This window comes from Lolium rigidum, chromosome 4 (genome assembly GCF_022539505.1).
Source record: "Lolium rigidum isolate FL_2022 chromosome 4, APGP_CSIRO_Lrig_0.1, whole genome shotgun sequence".
In the NCBI taxonomy this organism is placed as follows: domain Eukaryota; kingdom Viridiplantae; phylum Streptophyta; class Magnoliopsida; order Poales; family Poaceae; genus Lolium; species Lolium rigidum.
The window spans coordinates 101,414,422-101,437,978 of NC_061511.1; the positions used below are offsets into that span (position 1 = coordinate 101,414,422).

General features: G+C 44.6%; 1 protein-coding gene across 2 annotated transcripts; it reads left to right on the forward strand.

Annotated features, from left to right (window-relative positions):
• The first annotated feature begins 17,294 nt into the window (after positions 1-17,294).
• On the forward strand, positions 17,295-23,523 carry LOC124650040 (scarecrow-like protein 21). Of its 2 annotated transcripts, none has more exons than XM_047189607.1 (3): positions 17,295-17,450; positions 18,922-20,616; positions 23,187-23,523. In XM_047189607.1, the coding sequence occupies exon 2, from the start codon at positions 18,969-18,971 to the stop codon at positions 20,592-20,594; it is 1,626 nt and encodes a 541-aa protein (XP_047045563.1). In that variant the 5' UTR covers positions 17,295-17,450; positions 18,922-18,968; the 3' UTR covers positions 20,595-20,616; positions 23,187-23,523. The 2 variants fall into 2 exon arrangements, with proteins under 2 accessions (XP_047045563.1, XP_047045562.1); XM_047189606.1 differs by having other exon boundaries at positions 17,296-17,450; positions 18,915-20,616.
• Positions 23,524-23,557: the final 34 nt, after the last annotated feature.

Below are 23,557 nucleotides of genomic sequence, written 5' to 3' on the forward strand. Positions count from 1 at the left end.
CACCAAACAAGGCACTCTAAGTAGCTAGGGATACCTAGTACGTGGGGGTATCTTAATGAAAGTGATTGAGTTCGTCCTATCCATCCTATAAGTTTGGGGCTGGTCACATATGTTGATGTCTTCCGCTTGTTGACGTCGTCTTCAATAAGGATTCTCGAAGCAGAGGGTGGTGATGCGGCCTGGTGTTGAGTCGTCGATGTTGAGGTAGAGGCTAAAACTGCGTAGATCTTCTAGTCTCAACATCCCGGGAACGTGAGGTCTTCAGAGGGGTAGCCGTTGAGGAACTCCCAAGGTCGACAACTTCTGGTGGCTGGCCTAGGAATTCCTAGTCAAGAAACTGAGGACTTGATCCCTGACGACTGCAAAAAGTGCAAGTCCACGGAGGAACAAGGTCAGCTCCTTGACAGACTTTGGTGATAACTAAAGACATGCTGTTATCATCCCTACATGAGCACGGCCAAGTCGTCATCCAATCTTCAGTAGCTGCTGTTGGATATACATGAGTCTTCCCGAGGGGTTGATCCATCTTTGAGTTCGAGTCTCCGGTCTGAGTTGGGGATATCGTCCAATACCTAGGTTTGAAGTGGATGAGACTATAGAGTAAGAATTTTCAAACATTTATAAAGCGGAGAGATAAGAATTTAGATGTTTTGAAGGAATAAGAGGAGTAGAAGCTATGGTTCCGACTAAAGAAAGAATCTGTTTTATAAATAGTTTTCCCAAGCACTTGTTTCCTAACTAACGTACATGCTAACTAAGGTCTCCTACAGTCAGGATAGCTCTGATACCAGCTCTGTGGGGACCCCGGACTAGCTGTCTGAAATACCCTGTTATGTATACAGTTCACGTTCCCATGATCAGTGTGCCGTGAACACATAACCGAACTGATATCAAATTACATCATCCTTTACAAAACGGAAAAAGAAAATTAAAATAAGGTCACATGACCCATCTTTACAAGATAGCCTCGAATGGCCTAATCTAATCATCAGATTAGCAGAATCACTTCAACAGCGTAGAGCCCAAGTCATCTGCCTTAACCCTACGAGCAGCCGGATCGGGAAGACGTTCCTAGCTCGCATAGACGTCGTCAACTCCTTCTTCATCCGTTGAAGTCCTCCGTGTCCGGCCAAGTAAATAGCCGGGGACAAAGCCGTGAGTACATTTGAATTGTACTCGCAAACCATCAAGAAGGTGATAACAATTCTAACTAAAGAAGACAAGAGAGGAAGAATAGTTTCTCAGGTGGATATAGCATGTGAAAGAGAATCAGTTTCTCTTGTGGATATAGCATCCCACATCACAGTTGAAGGGGACACTAAGAGGGTGATAAGACATTTCTATGACATCTCTATATCTTTGTTAAAGAAGAGTTCCTCTACATGAAACACTAGGAAGGGTCACCCGCTTTTGTTTAATTTTCCTCGACCATCTCCACATGGTCGGCACAACATCTTTCCCGTACCCTTCCGGTACTTCCAACACACATTTCCTTTGGAAATCATTTTCAAAACCAAAACTCGACATAGCTTGGTAACGGCCATCCCAACCGTCCATGACCGCGGACGCGGCTATTCGAATAGTTTTGACTCTGCAGAGTTTGCACACTTTCACCACAACTATCCGAATACCTATCGTGTGGGCATCATCCCTGCATAACGACATATGCCACGACGGATACCCGGACATAACCTTTCGCCCATTCGACTTAACACGAGGTCCTACCCTATGGAGTATGTACCTCCCCGGCACCGTGGCAGCTCACCTCCTCTTGAGCGTGGCTCCACCGCCAAGCCGGGAGACCCATAGTGTCTTCCGGACGGGTCAGCCCCGAAGGCCTCCCGTTATACTATTGTCCCAACCATGACAACCCGGACTCGGGGGTAACCGTACCCTTGTATAGTTGTGCGGTGCCTCATGCTAAGAAGAACAAATGTCAAGTTAAGCCCCATGCCCACGTTGGAGTAGCTATGGTTGCGCGGGTTAATTGTCACGGGTGAATACTTAGACGCCAAAGTTTTCATAAACAAGATTCTCTTTCCAACCATCTTCGCCAAGATCCTTTTCTTTCATAAACACACACTTGGGTAAGTCCAACTCACCCAAGGTTTTTCCAAAAAGTCTTTTCAACAAGGTATTTTTCCAAGGGGTTCCCAACCTATAGTTTCATGTAAGAACTAAGAGACAACAATGGCATGATGCTAGCCATCATACCATTAAGGAGGTGATAAATGAGGTGTCAAGGGGATCATACATACTTAGGATAAGCATGCGTAGGGACAATATAAGTAGGATGATTAAACAAGGGTCATGATGTTAATCATCATACCACTAAGAAGATGATAATATAGGCGGTCAAGGGGGCATACATGCTAAGGGTAAGCATGCATAAGATCAACAAGGGGTTCAACATGCTCGAGAGTAAGTATGCAGAACATCAACAAGGGGTGCAACATACTTGAGAGTAAGTATGTATAGCATCAACAAGAGGTTCGGCACACTTGGGAGTAAGTATGCATAGCATCACTCAAAGTAGAAGATATAACAAGGGCGATACTAACTATCATACCACGAAGGGGTGCAAAAAGGGTGTCGAGAGGTCGACACACTCAAGGTAAGTGGGCATACTCATCACACTTAGAGGGTACACCGAGATCATGAAGATGACAACTACCATGTCACTAAAGGGGGTTGTCGGTGAGGTGCCAAAGAGACTAAACATGCTCACGGTGAGCATGCTCCAACGACAAAAGTAGAAACACCACAAGATAGATTGAGAGACAATAATAACAACAAAGTAACCACAATATGTGATTCAACATTCAGGGATCAAGAGATGGCTTGCATTGGCTTATTTGTCCCTGGACTTCTTCAACTTCATCAATATAAGAATCCCGTCAATATAAATAAAATCCTTGTCCGAACCACTTCTTCTTCTCCGGAATTGTTCGCATCTATCGTCGGAAAATATAATAGGAACACAATCAAACACATTTCACCAACAAAACAACAAGCAACAAGCATCAATCAAAAACTAACCACTCTTATACGGCTAACATACTAAAGACTTATAGATACTACAAAGCAACTAAAAGAGAAACCATTTTATTTACCTAGTAAAGGTATGAGAGTATCACACTTAGCAATTTCCTCTCTCGGTATCACCATGGCACAACTAAGTATCCCCTGGTAGATAACATCATAAAGGGGGCAAGTGCATTAGTTTGGCATTACAAACATTCATATTATATTTTGAAACATTTTTGGAAAAGCGGGAAATCATTCTCCCTATTTTATTTTGTTTACAAAACACTACTAAGAATAGGAAGTAAATGATATGCCACACCATTTGAAGACTTAAGCCAAACAATAGAACTAAGGTTAAGTTGCAGAGGTTTTGTTTTGCAAGAATAAAACATTGGTTGACCAATTTTAATGCAAAGAGGTGGTTAAAGTTTTCAAATAAACCAAAAAGTTTTGCTTCAACAACCCATGTCACACATACACATTACTAACAGTAACAAATAAGAATGAACAGAGACTAACACCATTTTTCCTAGATGGCCAGTATTAATACAAGACTAACCCAATTGGATTCACCCAAAAATATTAATCCTACAAATTTAGGAATTTGTTTGAATCTGACTGTACAGAAAACAAGATCTGTAAGCCATAAATCGTAGAAAAATCCTAAAAATATGATACCAATGCCATTCGAAAGATATTTAAATAGAGATGCATACAAAATTGGATTTGAGTTTAAATTATTTCTGAAACACTCAAAATTGAATTAACAAGGTTACTGCATGTCTTTACCATTTTCTTTATCTCTGGAGTTACAGAACAGATAAAAGTTTGAAACTTGTTTGAGATGATTAAGAAAACATCCAGCAGTCCTACAAAGTTGGAATCACTCAATTAGGTTCAAAGATGAATTTTTGGTGATTTAAAAGCTAACAGCCATGTCTGCAGAACACACAGAATAAGTTTAATTCATCAAAAATCGTACAAAAGTCCTAAAAATATGGGACCAGTAGCATTGGAAAGATAATTTCATTTGTGAACTAATGCAATTTGTTTCACTCGATTTGGGTGTGTAGATCTGGAGTTATTCACTAAAGAAGTTCTCTGGTTTTTGAACCATTAATTAACAGAGAATTTAAATTTCAGGCGGGCGGGAAAAATCTGGGCCGCGCAGTTTTGAGACGTGGGCCGGCCCAGGAGACATCTCCAGGTGGAGGTGAGGGAAAAAAAGAAAAAGAAAGGGAAGAGAGGGGCCCGGGTGGGCCAGGTGCATGGGCCGACGTGGCCATGCAGGCCACGCAGGCGCACGACCACGATCGGGAGGATCCTCGATCGTCTTCCTCCTGCGTCTCGGCACGCACGCGTGCGGAAGAAAGGACGGCGGCCAGGGCTCACCTGCGAGCAGCGCGGTGACCGGCAGAGACTGGGCGGGCTGGTGGCGGCTTGGGGCGGACCAGGGACGGCTTGGGGCGCCTCCTTCGTCCTCCACGGCTCCTCCCGTGAGCGACCTCCTCCCAGCTGTCCACGGGCCATGGCGACGGCGGCGAGCTCCGGTGGTCCTGGAAGCGCCGAGGGTAGGGTTAGGTTGAGCAGGACGGGGCCAACACAGTGGAAGGGAAGGAGGGAGAAGGGGGTGGCCAGCAGCGTCGCCAACCATCCGGCCACCCACGGTGACCACCGTGGGCAGCCTCCGTGGCGAGCAGCGGTGGATGGGGAGGGCTTCGGCGCCCCTGGTGGAGTACTGGGAGGAAGTGGAGAGGTGGGAGGATGGAGTGGAGTGGTGTGAGGGAGTGGAGTGGCTGGGGGCGCCTTTTATAGGCGGGGAAGGCAACGGGAGGGGGAGCCGGCGGTGGCATTGCCCAATGGGTGGCCGGGGCTGGCGTCAGGGGTGACGTAGGAGTGTGGGGTCGGGGTGACGTCCGGCTGTAGACGTCAGCAGGAGGGAGGGGCGAGCGGGAAGAGAGGGGGTCGAGCGGGAGGCTCCCAGAGACGCTGGTTCACGCTTGTTAGGGTTTGGAGTAGCTCGGGCCAAGGCCTCATGGGCTTGGGCTCGGTTTAGAAGAGATGGGGAGGGAGTCCAGGGTGGTTTGAGAGGGTTGGGGTCGGGCCAAGGAGGTGTAGGGGGTTAGGGTGGTGTACGGGCACCATGGCCCGGCCATGTGGAAGAAGGAAAAAGTGAGAGAAGGGAAAGAGAGAGGGGGTGGTGTTCTTCTAGGGTTTGCAAGAGAGAGGGGAGGAAAAGAGAGGGAAATAATGAGATAGAGAGGGTGCCATGCAAAGGTGGGACATGATCAAGTGTCATGGTTTAGAAGAAAAAGGTCAAAGCAAAAGAATTGGAGAAAGAAGGAAAATGAGAGGTGGTGTGGTGGTGATGATGGTGGTACCCAAGTTGAATTTTGAAGAAAGATCAAAAGAGTAGGTGAGAAGGAGTAGTAGGGTTATTCTGGGAGGTTTTGTATTTGCACAAGTCAAATTGGCTATCAAAAGTTCATGGTTCACCACATAGATATTTCAGATGTATTGTTGGTAATGACCATACCATGGGTATTTAATCACAGATCAAATAGCCTTTAATTTATTTTGGTGTCTATGGCCTTGTTTTTGATAGAGATTAAACTGATAGGCTTACTTGAAATATTTGAAAAAGAGGAGAGGTAGAATAATCCATAGAGGAATAGAAAATGTAGATCATTCTATTTTATTTAAGGAAACCAAAACTACAAATAAAAGCTTTTACAAGATTTTAGAGTCACATAAAGTAAGGGTAAGCCATTTGGTAAATATTTTGTGTTAAAACAAAATAACCGAAGAAACCATTTTGTGACACTATGATCTAAGGTGGTCATAGCCAATTTTAAAAGGAAAGGTTTTTGACAAGATCCTTTGAAACAAAACACAAAGAGGTTCTTGTGATTTTTGTGAAAGGTTATCTCAATGTTTTTGAAGGGAGGTGTTAAGGTAATACAAGAGTGACCATAGCTTCACCATTTTTCTGGAGACTAGAAATTGTGTGTTGAGGTATTTATGGGAAAAACACCAAGCATAGGGTTTATGCATTGTTAAAGAAAGGAAAAGAATTTTTCCAGGGCCACACATGTGTTTTATTTAGTGAGTTGCTTGTTTAACCACTAGAGGTGTTGTTCTTAAGGGTAGCTCAAAACAAAACTCAACCAGCAAATCAAGACAATTCATCATAACAAACAGATCAAGGCAATTCATCTTAATTAGTCTATAGAAAAAGTTTTTGTTTCCCCTAATTTTTGCACTTGGGATAAATAAACATGTTTGCAAAAGTTGGGGTGTTACAACCCCCGCTCGAATTGAGACCACCTGGAGAACGAGGACATCGAGGCGCACCCTCCGGTGCCCACGGAACAGCGTGGGGTGGACGGAGACGATGGGGCCATGGTGGTGCTGTGAGGTGGAGCTCGGTGGTGTTCTCAGAAAAAGAAGAGGGGAGAACTGGCGGTGGCAAAAGATGGAAGAGGGGGAATAGGTTTGGTGGCTAGGGTTTGTGGGTCGAGAAGATAATGAGGAGGGGGAGCAGGTGAGGCGCGGTGGGTGCGTGGTGATGCGGTGACGTCGGCCACGGACGGGTCACTCCTCCCGCGTGCGAAGAAGACGACAGAGAGGGGAGGATGAGCAAAGGGGTACGCAGGCTGGTGAGGGAAGAGTTGGGCCTGATCGGGCTGGACTGGAGGAAGGTGGAAACTGGACCGCTGGGGAGAAAGTTGGAGGGGGAAACGGGCCTGAGAGAGGGAAAGGGTCCAGGAAGGGGTTAGGGGTTTTCTGTTTTGTTTTCTTTTTTATTTTAAAACTGTTTTGTAAACTGGTTTTAAAAATAGTTCAAGCAAATTTGAATTTTGAATGAAGAGGTGAAAGGAGAGAAAAAAAAATAGTTTAAATAATAAATCTATTTGTTTGCAAGTGTTGGTTTTAGGCTTTTGTTAAAATGAAAGGAGAGAGGAGGGTTTATTAAACCATAAGAGAGGGGAAAACAAGATAATTAGGGTTTCAAAATAATTTTTATTTTGTAAAAACCATGGATGATATGATGCATGATGTCATGATGATTCCCAAAAGAAACACAAACAAATCTAATAGGGGTACTACCCGGGGCCGTTACAAAAGTGATCCATACACTTTTTGTGTGGGAATTTAAACTTGACATTCCCTTCTTTAGAATCAATGATAGCTCATGTTGTTCTCAGAAAAGGTCTTCCAAGGATTATAGGACTAGAGGTATTTTTCCTCATGTCCATTACAATGAAATCAACAGGTACATATGTCATATGCAATTCAACCATTACATCATTTACTTTTCCTAAAGCCTTTTTGGTTAAATCATTAGCAAGTAATAAATCAATAGAGCATTTATCCATATTTTTTAGATTAAGCAATTCATATAGCTCTTTTGATATGACAGAAACACAAGATCCTAAATCTAGAATGGCATGATGTGTTTATTTATCAATAGATATTAAAATTTTAGGGCTCCACGCATCCCCAAGCTTAGGTGGTATCATGGCCTCATAATTGTACCTCTCAATCTTCTCTTTAATGACATAGTTAGCAATATAGGAACCAAAACTAGCTTGATTAACATTGATAGTTGGATCTTTAGCAAATTTCTCAAGTATAGCAATCAATTCATTCAAGCTACATTTATCAAGATCCAAGAGTGGTTCCCTAGCTTCACTAAGCATTTTAACTTCTTCAATATATTTATCATTAGCAAACATAAAATTTTCTTTTTCATCCATAGTATTCAAAGTTTTTCAAGATTTATCTATAACTTCTTGCACATATTTAATTGTTTCTTCATGGCTCTTTTGTTGTATGATATTTTTGAAAGACACAACTTCTTGTGTTAAGAGCTCAACTTTACCAATCAATTCGTCTTGCCTTTGAAATTTTGCTATGAATTCCTTATTCAACTCTTTTTGTGAAGCAATAAAAGATCTAATGGTGTTTTCTAATTCATTAGAGTTACTACCACTAGCATATTTGTTTGGCACACAAGGGGGACGACCATAGCTATTATTATAATTATTATTCCCATATCCATTGTTGCCAAAGTTCCTTATCAAATTAACATCCTCATTTTCATTGTCGTTGCCAACTAAATCTTGTAAAAGGACATTATCATTATTTTGTTTAGCTATGTAGGCAAGTATGGCATAAATTTTATTGTATAAAGGTTTTTCTTCCTCAATAGAATGCACTTTCTTTGTAGGATTAGGTGCTCTTTCATTATGACATTGACTATGATTATGCAACATGCTTTCTAATACGGCTTTAACTTCACGCATAGTTTTACCCATAAAAACACCTCCCGCAGCAGAATCTATCATGATTCTAGACATTATGTTTTATAGAAAGAATGTAAGATAGTCCATTCATTAACTCCATGTGATGGGCAAGTTCTAAGCATGTTTTTAATTCTTTTCCATGTTGTTGCTACATGTTCATTATCATTTTGTATAAAAGACAAGATGCTATTTTGATTTTGTAGAATCTTAACAGGTGGGTAATACTTTTTATTGAAAGCCTCTTTAAGATCATCCCAAGAATTAATGCTAGCAGTAGGTAATGATAATAACCATTCTTTATCTTTTCCTCTAAGAGAAAATGGGAATAATTTTGGCTTGACACTAATGTTTTCCACATTTTGAAACTTTTGCATATCACAAATTTCGCAGAAATCATGTAAAATGCATAGAGTCATCTTCACTAGAACTACCACCAAATTGTTCGCTAGTTATAAGATTTAATACTTACTTCAAAAATTTCAACAGTTATTTCAAGTGTAGTGATAGGCTTAGCAATAAAATGATCATTAGGAGTATTTGTGTAATCACACAATTTAGTATTTCTTTTCCCCCATGATTTTCAGAAGATAGTTACTACTACTTTTTATGTGTTTTTCAAATTTTAAGAAAAAGAAGTAACAAGCAAAAACTAAAAACAAGCAAACAAAGACTAAAAACAAGACAAATAAAATACTATGCAAAATCTAAAAGAGATAAGAGAGCTCACAACGATGTTACCTCCCCAAGCTTTGATGAGATGCGGTTGTAAAAAGATTCCTACGACCTCAGAAAATATCACTAGCTGTGGAAGTTGGCAAACACTGTAATGCACTCCTTTCAGGTCCCCAACAATGGTGCCAGAAAATATCACTAGATGTGGAAGTTGGCAAACACTGTAATGCACTTCTTTCAGTTCCACGGCAACGGCGCCAGAAAATACTCTTGATGACGGCTACTAGCAATGCCAAACAGATCTTGATACGTTGGGACTTTAAGTGCAGAGTGTTATATCAGCAGAGTATCTTCCCCACAAGGGTGACTCGAGGGTTTATATCGAACTCTCGGGGAACTGGAAAAAAAAGTGTATACTCTTCTCCCTTCTTCTAGCAATCCTACAAATAAAATAAAAGTCTTGTGTCCCAAACTCCACTGTGTGGTTGTCAAGCACAAGGTTTCGCGTAAGTAAATAAACACAAGTAGAAATAAAGCAAATAAAAATAGACTAGATAAAATAACTAAGTAAAAACTGTAAAGGGGTTCACTGTTTTTGGTGTTTTAGAGGAAAATAAGAAAAGTAAATATTCTTGTATTTTACGATTAAAATAGTGCAGCAAAAAGAAAGCAAGATAAAATCAATATAAATGTGTTTCTTATGATAAAAAGTGAACCTGGGTTCATGGGTTCACTTGACTATTCTCTCTTTAAGTTGTAGTGGACAAATAATAATTCATCAATGAGATATGAAGGTACAAATAATAGTATGCGTAAGATCAGAATTAATATGGGCATCACGTCCTAACATAGAAATGATGCAACACATCTCTCTTATGCTCCACAAGAAAGAAACTTCATCAATCTTGTATTAAGAATTAACAGAGCATAGCCATAAGTACTTTGACATGAAGTTTGAATATCAAATATGCTACCTTGAACAAACGAGATCATCACTACTGTCACGTGACGAACATAGCACATGCATTCACTTTATCCCTAGTGAGACAAAAGAAAATGCAAAGCCATAATAGATCTTGAACATATTGTCACTATCCAATCACTAAAACCATGCTACTCCATCTAATACACACATCACCCCACACATGCGCTTGCATAGATGTTGGATCAGAACAAATTCTTAAAAACGGGGTACATAATATGCATCTATCAATACATCTTACACATAATATGATCAGATCTCATAGCACAATATCATAGAATAAGGATCCACCACATAGGTATTACAAATATGGCCATAATCATGTTAGGCAACTCATATGGCACTAAGAACTATGAAAAACATGAGAGAAATATATCAAGCTACTGCCACAAACCCGTAGTCCAGAGGTGGACTACTCTCCCTTGATCATGGTGATGATGATGAAGACGTTAGAGAAGGTGGAGATCCCTCCGGTGGTGATCTCGATGGAGTTTCACCCTCCAATCTTCTCTGCGCAGCCTCCGTTTTTGTGTTTCTATGTTGAGAGAATTCCTTATATGACACTAGTCTTAAATCTGATGCATTATATGACACTATCAACTTTTTGCTTCCTCATATGACCTGTTGTATAAAATTTATACCTTATATATATGACACTCTCGTCGATTCTGTTAACTTGTTCCGTCACTTTTTGCTCATCTGGACCAAAATACCCCCTTTTCCATTGATGTAATGGTTATTTTGGACTTCCTGTGATATGAGGATTCTTTTGGAAGTCTTTTAGCCTGACATATGTGAACTATTTGTGACTTGTGTGAATCTTGTTGCTTATGCCACTTGTTGAGATTTGTTCAATCAATTATATACATATAAACTGTGTGCAGGGGATATGGCATCAAAATACAGGGGAAGTTCTTCTGATTTTTTGAATTATCGTTTCAGTTATTATTAGTATATTTATATAGTTAAACAACTGTTTCTCTTATTGTCACATGAATTTTTGTCACACATTGCACCAGAGGCAGAACTGACTTTGTATGTGAAAAGTTGACACCGTTAGCTCAAAAAAATACACTAGAGTGTCATGTGAGGCATAAATTTTACACAAGTGCCCATAGAAGGAAGAAAAAAGTTGAGAGTGTCACATAAGGCATCATATTTTAGAACTAGTGTCATATAAGGAATTCTCTCTTCTATTCTTGTGCGGCGCTCTCCTCCCGAGAACTCTTCGGGGCCATATATATAGTGACTTTTAGGTCAAAATACGTCGGTGGGCGAAAGAACATGGGTGGCGCCCTCACTTACTGGGCGCGCCACCTGGTCTCTTTCGGGCCTCAGGCCTCTCCAGGTGTGCTTCCAGGGTCCAGGGTGCTTCTCCCGATGAAAAAATGATGCTCCAAAATTCCCAGGTTAATTTGACTCTGTATAGGTCTCTCAAAGTGAAAAATACGCAAAACAGGATTTTCCTGTTCTGCAGAGTTATATACCAAATAAAGGGGATCATTGGTAAATCCCCATAAATCAATGTAAAACATGGTATTATCATCATATATGTTGCAAATATGTGAGAATTCAATATGATAAAGGACAAAGTTCATGTATGCATTTTACATGCACCACCGCCATCTGATCTGCTCGAGCGACGGAAGCGAAGCAAAAGGCCGCATGAGACAACCCTGCTGAGGTAATATGACCACTGGCCCGCGACATCACGAGGAAGATCTATCACCGGCGTGCAAATAGGGAGAAGCTAATGAGAGATGCAGGACAGAGGAAGGATAACACTAGAGCTAGCAGCTTGGAAGACCAATCCCTATGATGTGTGGCGGTCCATGTGGACAAATAAATGATGCCCCTCGTTTGAGGTGGTAAACTGCGTCTACATAATCATCAAAAGTCACGCTGATAGAGTAGCAGAAGACTAAGGCAACACACACTCTCAGACGGGCATGTCCTCGGCAGCGGATCCGTCCTATCCGGTGCCATGCCCCGGGGCTACTATTGGTGTGCGAATATGACCACTGGCCCACGGCATCACGAGGAAGATCTATCACCGGCGTGCGAATAGGGAGAAGCTAATGAGAGATGCAGGATGGAGGAACGATACTCACTAGAGTTGGCAGCTTGGAAGACCAATCCCTATGATGTGTGGCCGTCCATGTGGACAAATCAATGATGCCCCTCATCTGTGGTGGTAAACCACGTCTACAGAAGCATCAAAAGTCGCGCCGATGGAGTAGCAGAAGACTAAGGCAACACACACTCTCAAAGGGGCATGGCCTCGGCAGCGGATCCGTCCTAGCCGGGGCCATGACCCGGGGGTACTATTGGTGTCACAAGAACCGGGGACTGCACGACCCGGCCAGCGCGCCTCACCTCCTTGGCATGTATGGTCTGATTCTGCTTCCCTGGGAACACACACCCAAGAGGGGCAGTGCCACTCTCATGGAGGACATAGCACATGGCGAAGGAGCCTTCACTCTGGCGTATACCTGGGCATGGGAAGCCCGGCCCGAACGGCCCGACCCGACCCGGCCCGAAAATCCCGGGCCGGGCCGGGCTTTTTCTCTCTATCGGGCCGGGCTCGGGCCAACATTCTTCAGCCCGTAACTAAATCGGGCCGGGCTCGGGCCACCGAAAAAAGCAAATTACCACTAGATCGGGCCGGGCCGTCGGGCCAGCCCGAAAAACCGGGCTTTTCGGGCCGCGGGCCGGGCTCGGGCCGAAATTTGCTGAAAGTTGGTCGGGCCGGGCCGGGCTCGGGCCAAGGATTTCCCGTCGGGCTTTTTTCGGGCCAGCCCGAAGCCCGGCCCGGCCCGAGAAATGCCCAGGAAGACTCTGGCGCTCCTTTTGGGGGACACGGGAACATGATCCCGGCCCTCCTAACCAACACAGCTTGTCCGGAGCATGGAGACCCTCTTGGACACTACTGCTCGTCAACTCAAATGGTCGCACGCGTGAAGGAACATACCTCTTCACGGGCAACTGGTGAAGTGTGGGCGTACACATGACGCCCATGTGCACAGGATGGCTGGATCCTATAGCAACTGAGGGCTAAGGAGAGAGTCTTCTCACCTTAGTTCTTCGGAAGGTGAAGAACAAGCTTGAAGGGTTCTCCCCCGCAAGTTCTTCATTGTAATCATCACTCCGACGATGAATTCGGGTAAGCAGGACGTGGGGCCTTAGCTCAAAAGAGCATCGTGAACTTGGGTAAAATTTTCATGTGTTTCTTGTGCTTGCATGAGATTGTTCGTATTGCCTTACCACCCCTCACCGAACCAAAAGAAGTGTTCTCACCCGGTGTCCATGAACGAACCCACGACAAATTGGCAACCTGATCTAAGGTTCGCGCTTCTTGTGCTGATGGTGTTGCCCCACTAGGGTTTTCTCGCGAGATATTAATCAGACTCCGCTATGCTGCTTGTTGTAAACTTGTAACCTAGTGCTTGATGGAGCAACCCTGTTTAGCAGAAGGCACATCCTCTTGGTGAGATTCAAGCAATCCTTTGGGCGTTGAAGCTTAGTTTGGTTTACTTGTTTCTAGTTGCTTAGTGTATTTAGTTGTTCACCCTGTGCATTCTCTTTTTTTTTCTTTGAATAAAACTGTGCCTATATATGTACCTAGTTTCCAATTTGAGCTCTTTTACGGTGATTGGCACCGAACCTAGGTTCCATGTGGTTTCATCTAATTTTATTTGCTAACTGTCACAAAAAAAATAGTCGGTCAGTTTTGGAAGGGAATAGCCTCCGATCATCTCTGACACACGTTTGTGAGTCCAAACCTACGTCTCCTTTGATCCTCTCCGACCCGACGAGCTCCTCCTAGATCTCCTCTTCGGTGATAGATATGCTCAACTGATCGTTGCTTCAAGATTTGTGCAATTTGCTTTAAGAAAAGTGTGCAAATTTTCTTAATTGATTGTTGTTTCAAGATTTGTGTTGTCGATGCTTCGGCCGCTCAAAAGGACCCTGTCTTTTATAATGTTCACAAGATATATTTGAGGTTTCGGTTCCACAGATTTTGGTTCCGGTCCCACATTTTTAGTTTCGCCTGTATGGTTCTGTCTATTTGTCACCGATAGATCGAGGTGGATGGGCGGTTATTAAAAATAGCAACCACTCTAAAGCTTATACATTTCCGTTTTTTGTTGTTCGTATGCGTAGTTCACGTGGCCGGTGGTTGATGTCTTAGTTAATTTAATCCCAGTCTCATTTCGAATCTTCCGGCTTTCATAACTGAACGTACTATCAAAGTGCAGGATCAAACAAAAGGCCATATGAATATCTCCGTCAGGTTCACCCAAAAACTAAATCCAAGCCGAGAAGATCATTGCTCCATTCGCCATCTTCGAACAAGACACGAGCGGCACCACACCCGTTCAACGTCACGGCCGATAGTAGCTAGCTCAACGACTCAAGCTGACGAAATGCCAAAAAGATACTTATCACGCAGCACCGTTGCTGGTAAAAATGACCTTGTCAGCCGAGTCATCGTGGTCCGGTAGTGCGACCTGCGCCGTGGCCCGCCGTCATGTCGCTTCTCAGTCTTCCCTTGTCTCCCTTCCGATTTTTCTTAGAGCATCTCCACTCGTCCCCCGACGAGGTCCCCGGCGAGTTTTTTTTACATCCGGATGACGTAAATCGGCTTAGTCGCGCCCCCGGTTCCTCGTTTTTGTCCGGATTTGGCCCTTCATCCATCCGGCGAGCCCACGTCATCCCCGGCCTCCCGGGGCGCGCTCGGGGACTCCGGATGAAAGATTTTGGCGCGAAACGTCGTGTGGACCCGCGTAGTCGGCGACAGGAAAAACCAAATCCTGTCGATTTTCCCTCCAATTTGCTTGCATATCCCCATTCTCTCCCGCCGAATTTGGCTATTCTCCTCGTCTTCCAGTTCCAGTTCCCGGCGGCGTCTTCTCGTCCACCACCACTCTCCTCCTCGTCCACCACAATGCCGCCGAAGGCGCCGGTGAGGAAGCCGCGGGCGAAGAAGACGAAGCCGCCGGGCATGTCGAACGCCGAGTGGGCGGCGGATGAGAGACGGCGCGACGTGGAAACAAGCGGCAGGGCGGAGAGGGTGAAAAGAGCCGCCGCGAAGAGGGCGGTGGCGGCGGCCCAGGACGAACAAGCGAGGATGATCAGCATGGCCATGAGCGGCGGCGGCGGCATGTTCCCCGGCCAATGGCCGACGCAAGGTACAACCAGTTCCCCGTCGTCCTTCTCCCCTTCGCTGTACTCGCCGTCGCCGACTGCCGTGTTCCAAGAGGGCGCCTACGTCCAACCGTCCAGGTCCACGACGTCGCCGCCCGAGCTTGACGTCGGCGGCGGCGGCCTGTTCGAGGGCACCTCGCCGGTCCTGCGACGAGGGCCGCTCCCGTTGGGTGCGATGGCGGCGCCGAACGAAGAGGAGATCCACGAGATGATCACCTCCGGCTCCATGGCCGCCGCTGCGAGCCTGGGGTTCTTCATGGCCGCCGCCGCTGCGTGCCCGGGGTTCTTCACGCAAGAGGAGACGAGGGCGACGGCAGCTGTGGCGGCGCGCAACGAGCATCGGGAGGATGTTGCCGACGGAAGCCAAGCCGTCGAAGAAGAAGACGAGGAAGAAGAAGAGCCAACTCAAGCCGCCGCCAACTCGTCGAAGGGGAAGAAGAAGAGGAAGAAGGACTCGCCGCCTGCCGAACCGCGTATCAAATGGACGCCGAAGGAAGAGGAGTGCCTCGCCGAAGCTTGGATGACCGTGTCCACGAACGGCATAATCGGGGCCAATCGGTCGTTCGACACATGCGGCTTCGAGTGAGGCGAGGCGTACGAGGAACGCAAACTCGTCGATCCCTACTTCAACAAGACGAACATGAACGTGTACCGGGGAGACAAGGCAATGGCCACCCATTGGGGGATCATGCGGACGGCGTGCGGCAAATGGCACGGCATACGAGGAGGAGGTCGACAAACGGCCGATCGGCGGCCACGATTTGGAGCAAAAGGTATGCTCCGTCGACCCCGCATCACCGAGGTACATCGTCGTTAAGCGACCCGTATCGCCGTGCTCTTTTTACCAGACTGCGCCGAGCTTTGGACATGTACACGGACGACACCGGCCCGCGGTTCAAGTTCCTCAACGTCTACGCCCGCCTTGAGAACTGCGAGAAGTGGAAGGAAACTCGCACGACCCTCTCGAAGAGCAAGACCGAGCGAGTACAACCCCGACGCTCCGGCGGCTTGCGCGGCGGAAGGGCGCCCGAACTCGGCCAGAAGAAGCTCAAAGAGCTCAAACGGACGGACAATCTCGCCGACAGGATGCGGGCGTCGATCGACAAGTGCTTGGACCGACTTGAGGTCGCACGCCGACGGGAGGAACGACAAGTTCGACGGCAGGTGGCGGGAGATGCTCGCCAACCAAGGCGTCCGGATCGCCTCGCCGAAGACGACGGCGGCGGCGAAGAAGAGGAACACGGACTTGACGTTCTCGATGGGCGGCGGCGACATGGAAATGATGGACGAGGAGATGAGGAATTGGTACCGGGGCCACCGCGGCGACATCCTCCGAGCCACTCCGGCCGATCCTTCGTCATCTCCGCCGGCTCCTACCTCGGCTTCCTCGCCATCTACCTCGTCGGCTGCGGCCGCTTCGACGTCCACCGCTGCTGCTTCCTCGTCGGGCCGCCGCGGCCGCTCGGCCACGGCGTGTGAGGAAGCGGGTCCGTCGGACACCGACGTGCTGGCCGGGACCGCCGAGCGAGCTCGTCTCCGTGTAATTTCCCTCCGATCGCCGATCTGTGGCCGATCCTTTTGCTCCTTTTGCCGATTAACTGGCCGTACTTGTAGCGCGGGACGGCGCTTTGTTTGAATTTAAACTATGTCCGCCGAACTCCGGGTGGACGACTGGAAATACGATACTCCCCACGATTTAATTTCGTCCAATCCAACGATTGTTTCGTTCGGATTTGGGCGTGGGGAGCGCCAACGAGTGAGGATGCTCTTAGGCAACCAAAGGCTTCTTTTCTTCCGGACCGCACCAATCCCTCCTCCACCCAGCTGTCTCGGGTGTTTGGTGTGGCTTTTTTTGGCTTTTGGCTTTGGCAAAAGCCACCAAAAGCACCTAAATAGGTGCTTTTTTTGGCTTTTGGATTTTGGAAGCCAAAAACAAAGATCCTATTCTTTTGGCTTCAAAATCCAAGCCATTAAAAAGATCTATTTGGTGCAATTTTACATTAGCCTAGCCAAAAAAGCCACACCAAACACCCCCTCAGTCACCCAGCAGTCGTCGTCACCGCGTCCTCTCTCCCCCTTTTCCCCCTTTCTCCTCCCCTTCCTCTCTCTTTCATTCCTCTCCCGGTCTCTCTCTCTCTTCTCGAGTTCCCTTGGAGCTGCAGCATAGCCAATCCCTCCGGTTGTTGGTCTCTGTTCCGGATCCAAGAATACTAGGAACTCTCCGCTGTCCGCAGGCGCGTGTTTTCTTGTTGGTATAGCTCTCTCCTTTCTCTTAGTTCTTGATCTTGACTTGATTGTGATGTGGCACATGTTGCTTTTGCCTGGTAGTTGGTTGTTGGTCTTGATTTTGGCTCAAGACTTTGTGGTCTATATGCTTTTCATGTTAGTTCCATGGTTTTTTTTCTTGGTTTTGTGGTAAATTTGGCGGAAACCACTTAGACGCTCCAGACGAAGTACTCTAGGTTAGTTGTTTGGTTCTGTTGACTCTAGTCTCAAGTGTGTATTAGTTTCTCAACTGTTTAAGATGCAAATTTTAGTCGGTCTGCTGTTCACTGAGGTTTCACCTCAATGGTAGTAGTCTGTTGCTCTTTCTTGGTTTGAACTTCTTGCTTTATTTCCTACTATTGGTACGCATTATCCCTGATATACACATCTCTGTTCTATCATTTCATAGCGAAAGATGTCGCTTGGACATTCTCCATAATTAAGGCCCTATCAGTTTCCTGTAGTTAGTGGAACGGAACTTAAATTATATGACCCAGTCGATCTTTGAGACATATAGGTATATCTTCCCTGGTAAAGGTGTTAGGGTTGTTTTTATTTGTGGCTCATGGTTGAGGATGGTACATGGCTTTAATGATACGCTTCACTGGGGTTGATATTTTCTTTTGACTTCTTAGCTCTCTTGCCATCATACAGAACAACATCTGCTCATTTCTTTCGGAATAGGAGCATTACTAATTATAGGACATAATGCAAGTTTCTTGGAAATACATTAGCTTGATTGGATCTCTTTCTTGAACCGTTTGGTTTGTGACCTAGCGATTAATTTTTTTATCCACTCCTCTGTTGTTTATGTTGTGTTCTTGACATAACAGTAGCGCAGAATCTGTTTAATCAGTCCATGGCAAACTATGTCAGTGGCCTGGCTTCAGTAATCGATGCCCTGCTACCTCCATGCAATTTTCTTGGGTCCATTTGAACATACTAATATATGTCCCACTAGAACTTTTCGGACACAATTGGTCCATTCTTCTCATGAAATTACAGGATTGCTCTCACTTGTTGTTTTAATGATGATGCAGTCCAATATTTGTTAGGTTTGTTCAGGTGTCATGTTTCCTCCTAACTTTGTTGGTATAGTGATCTTTGTTAGCTAGCGTGAAATTACACTTGATTCATTTGTTGGCAATTGAAGCTTCCATCGCATGCTTTAATCATCTAGTCCAATTATTAGATTCATGAAGCATGTGATGGACTAGATGATTAAAGGATGCGATGGAATCTAATAATTGGATTTCGGTCTTGTTGCAATTTCGCAGTGCGTTACTAAATCTAGGAGATATTGCAAGTTTCTTTGAATTTGTTACCTTAAATTGACCTCTTTTGTAAACCAGTGGAGAGATAAACTGGCTTTTTTTACGTGGCTTAAATATTATTGTTTATACTCAGTTCATGGTGGAAATATATATATACTAAATATGTTTTTGTTGAAGATGGCAGGATCAACTACATTTTGAGTATTGTTGCACAAGCTTGTAACCACCAGTATGTCGGCTAAGGCTTCAGGTCGTACATACAGACACACGGATGATTCACAAATGGCATACTACAACAATTCAGTGCCTTTGGGGGAAAATGGAAGGTTCTATGTAACGCAAAGCCATCTGGATGTTCACTACGTTTCTTCAGATGAGGGGTCACAGAAGATAAGATCCAACCCTCAAGTATTTGAGCCACAGTACTGCACCCTGGAGTCATCATCAGGGAATGGTGTGTATCCTACACAAAGCTCCACATCTTCTCAGAGCATCTCCCCTATAAGTGGGAGCCCCTTGTCTCAGCATGACAGCCACTCAGACAATGTATATGGTTCACCCCCAAGTGTCTCCTGTGTCACTGAGGTTGCGGATCTCCAGGTTAAACTGAAGGAGCTAGAGAATGCAATTCTTGGACCTGAATTAGACATAGCTTATGACAGCCCTGAGAGCTCCTTGCAAGCTAACAATCCTTTGAAACCTGATAATTGGAGACAACTTCTGGGAATTAATACAGGGGACTTGAAGGAGGTGATCATAGCATGTGGTAGGGCTGTTGCCGAGGATGATGTATTTGCAACAGAACTACTGCTATCAGAGCTAGGTCAGCTGGTGTCTGTCTCTGGTGATCCAATGCAACGACTGGGTGCATATATGTTGGAAGGCCTTGTTGCCAGGCTTTCTTCCTCTGGGAGTAAAATATATAAATCCTTGAAGTGTAAAGAACCTACAGGCTCTGAGCTCATGTCATACATGACTCTTCTTTATGAGATCTGCCCATTTTACAAGTTCGGTTACATGTCAGCAAATGGTGCCATAGCTGAAGCTATCAAAGGTGAGAACTTTGTTCACATCATTGATTTCCAAATTGCACAGGGGAGCCAGTGGGTAACTGTTATACAGGCTCTTGCCGCGAGACCTGGTGGTCCACCATGCCTAAGAATCACTGGTATTGATGACTCAGATTCTGTTTATGCCCGAGGTGGTGGACTGGATATAGTTGGGGCTAGATTGTATAATGTTTCTCAAGCGTGTGGTCTTCCCTTTGAGTTCAATGCTATTCCAGCCGCTAGCCATGAGGTTTACCTTGAGCATCTTGACATAAGGCCTGGGGAGGTTATTGCTGTGAATTTTGCTTATCAGCTGCATCATACTCCTGATGAAAGCGTGAGCACAGAAAATCACCGCGATAGGATTTTGAGAATGATCAAGAGTCTCTCTCCAAGGGTGGTGACTCTTGTTGAGCAGGAGTCAAATACAAACACAGCTCCATTCTTCCCAAGATACTTAGAGACTCTTGACCACTATACGGCAATGTTTGAGTCAATAGATGTTGCTCTTCCGAGGGGTGATAAGAGAAGGATGAGCGCAGAGCAGCACTGTGTTGCGAGGGATATTGTCAACCTAATCGCGTGTGAGGGCACTGATAGGGTTGAGAGGCATGAGGTGTTCGGAAAATGGAAGGCAAGATTTGAAATGGCTGGATTTAGGCCATACCCGCTTAGTTCAGTGGTGAACAACACCATCAAAACACTGCTGAATAGTTACAACAGTTACTACAGGCTTGAGGAGAGAGACGGTGTCCTTTACCTTGGATGGAAGAATAGAGTGTTGGTTGTGTCTTCTGCATGGTGTTGACATGTCTTCACGAGAATCTGATGTATGTATATTGTTTGCTTCCCGAACTTATAATCATTCAATAGTTTTTGCTAGATTGTTCTATATAACTCTAGCTACAAACCTTAAAAATATCTTCAGATGAATGCATTTATATCTAGGTCTACTACATAAACCATTCCATGCTAACTCAAATTGACCTTTACTTTGGTGATAAGACCTAGTCTGAGGTACCAGGATCAACAATGTCAGAAAACTGGTTGCTCCATTTTTTGCTTGAAAACAAGAACGATAATTTCAGACAGCCTTTAATTTTTACAGTTTCCTCAGTTTATGTTTTTTCTACATGCGATTGTGTTATTTGGTTGAGAACACTTAGTGTATGTTATAAGCACTGTATTGGATTCACCACTTTCAATATTGTACATGTACCAAAATTCACTTTTGATCTTGGGTGCATATGCTCCTGCCACCGAAAAAACTTATTAAAAATTCAAAAAAGATCCGAACAAAAAATTGGCGCGCACATATCGACATTCTATGTGTGCACGCCTAGTTTCACGGAAAATCAACATTTTGTGTGTCATGTGTAAAAAAAAGATAAAGAAATGTCTCCTGAAAAGCTTTTTCTAGCACCTTTTTGTCACACGACACAAAAGATATCGGTTTTCCGTGAAACGACTTTGTGAGCAAATAGAATGTCGAGATGTACGCGTTTTTTTGTCGGAATTATTTGACGTTTTAAACTATGTTCAAAACTCATTTCACCGGGAGCATATGCTCCCGAGTGCCAAAACGCCTTGTCTGCACTTTCTAGTGTGGTAGTGCCATAGCAGTACTTGACAGTAACCGATTAGAATTGATTCAAGTTTATTTTCATACATCCCTTGTGCAGTAGTGCTAGGCACACTCTCTTTTTTGCCTTTTTTTATCAGCACTGTTTAATTAATAGTTTGTTTAGACACCATGATGCCGGTTTGAGTATCAATATTAAAAATATCTTGCGTTTGTTAGTTAAATACATCCCCTGTGACTGCTGATGTGATCTTCTGTACCAAACTCCTTTAAAACATCATACCAGACGTGTCAAGAGAAGGAACACCCAGTAAGCAAATGCATGATCCATTCATCCTCCTGCTCCCACAGCACATGATTCAGGGTGAACCAGACCGCGACACTACAAGGGTCCTTGGACTTGGCTTCCTCTTAGGATCTTTGGATGGATTATGCTGCTCAACAGCTCCAGCTGCAGCAACTTCTTGAGCTATCTCTACCTGCAACATGATGCTAGCACGATATGGAATGGAGGAAACTACAAAGCAAATCAGTTCAGCGGGAAGGATTGGAATGAGAGGAGGAAAACAGATCAAGGGAGGAAGGTGGGCGGATGAGAAGATCAATCACTGGCAGAGGTTTGCAACATAGTCAGTGTTGTGGCTACTAGTATGGCCGCCGCCTAGCAAGGCTAGGGTTAGCAACACCCAAGAGGCGACTCGATCTGGAGGGTGGAGGGTGCGTGAGTGCACAAGAGGATCTAGGGTTAAGCGGCCAGCATAATGCTTCCTCCTGCTCAACTGGAGGGTGCGTGAGTGCACCTTTTTTGTTCTAAAAAAACAATTGCACCGGGAAATTTCAGTTACAAATGGGAGAATTTCAGTTGTAATCTTCATACAAGTCAAGAAAAACTCAGTTACAACCAGCCAGCACGAATCTCCGTTTTAGGATGATTCTCATCTGACAGAGAATTAGCAAAAGCGCTTTTCTAAAGGTAAATGTGGGCAAATTTTGAGTCACTCGACTCAAGGGGCTAGATTAGTCACTGGCTACTTAGCCAGCCTCTCACTATGCCAACAAGTCAAATCCAGGTGCCAGTTGACATCCAACTTACGAGTTGCAGACCGGGACTAATTTGAAGATAGATTGGGTTTTTTCATCACACGTGCAAATTGCTGATTTAACAAAAACTAATTTGATAAGATAACTGGGTGTTTAGTCCCTCCTGGACCACTGTGGCACTTGCAGCCGGTTAAAGGCCTAGTCTCCACTTGCAAGAAAAGACTCTTTGTTCTGTCAGACTCCGTACTATATTATTTTAGTTTTCTAGAGGATTTGTGCGGCACGTAAAGTGATCAGACAAGCAGGTTTTCTTTGACCTGGAGAATGGCAAACCTGGGTATCAGCTATCTTGCCCATTATCAAAAATGAGGATTTGTGTAGCATTAGGGGTATTGAACAACATTATCAAAAATGAGGAATTGTGCGGCGTTAGGGGTATTGAACAACATTACTAATTCGGTTGATAGTTGCAAACATTTTTTCATGCCGTAATAATTTTTAATGGCTGGATTGTAGTTTAAGCTTTTACACCGGTCCTTCCTTGCAATGTTCTAGCCTTCTTTTTTCTTGAGGAATACAATGCTTAGCTTACAACTGCAGGTCTTGTTACTATTATCTTCTAGTATATTGACATTTGAATCCTCAGTATGGTCATTACCTCTGAAGTCTAAATGTTAGATGACAAACTCGAAGTATACACATTTTAGAAACAAAGTATCACGCCTGTTATATCATCTGAAATCATGAACTTAATCATTTATATTTCCTCCGTCGCAGGTCCCATTGTGTCTTGGTCTCCATCTCAGGGATGCAAGAAAACCTGCGCTTTGTAGTGATACAACACTACTTGTGCTGCTTGATCGTGTTCAGTTATCAGCTCACCCATGCTCACTGGCGATTCTAATAGATGTTGTAATGTTTGGAGATTAAGATAGGCAGGCACAAGATTAGTCTCTGCATGTATGTGTTGACCCTTAATATGTAGATTGGCATAGCGGTGCTATGGTTTGCTGTAATGCTATTACTGGCTCTTGTAACACTACATGATGTTACATCGTACCCTGCTCCTGCAGTTGTTGTAGATGTTTATGTTTTTGAAGATTGCCTTTTGTCATTTTGGTCTGACCTATGCCATCTCTAATGGAACT

Coding starts and splice junctions, on each gene's coding strand:
- LOC124650040 (XM_047189607.1), top strand. CDS start 18,969: ATGTCGGCTAAGGCTTCAGGTCGTACATACAGACACACGGATGATTCA.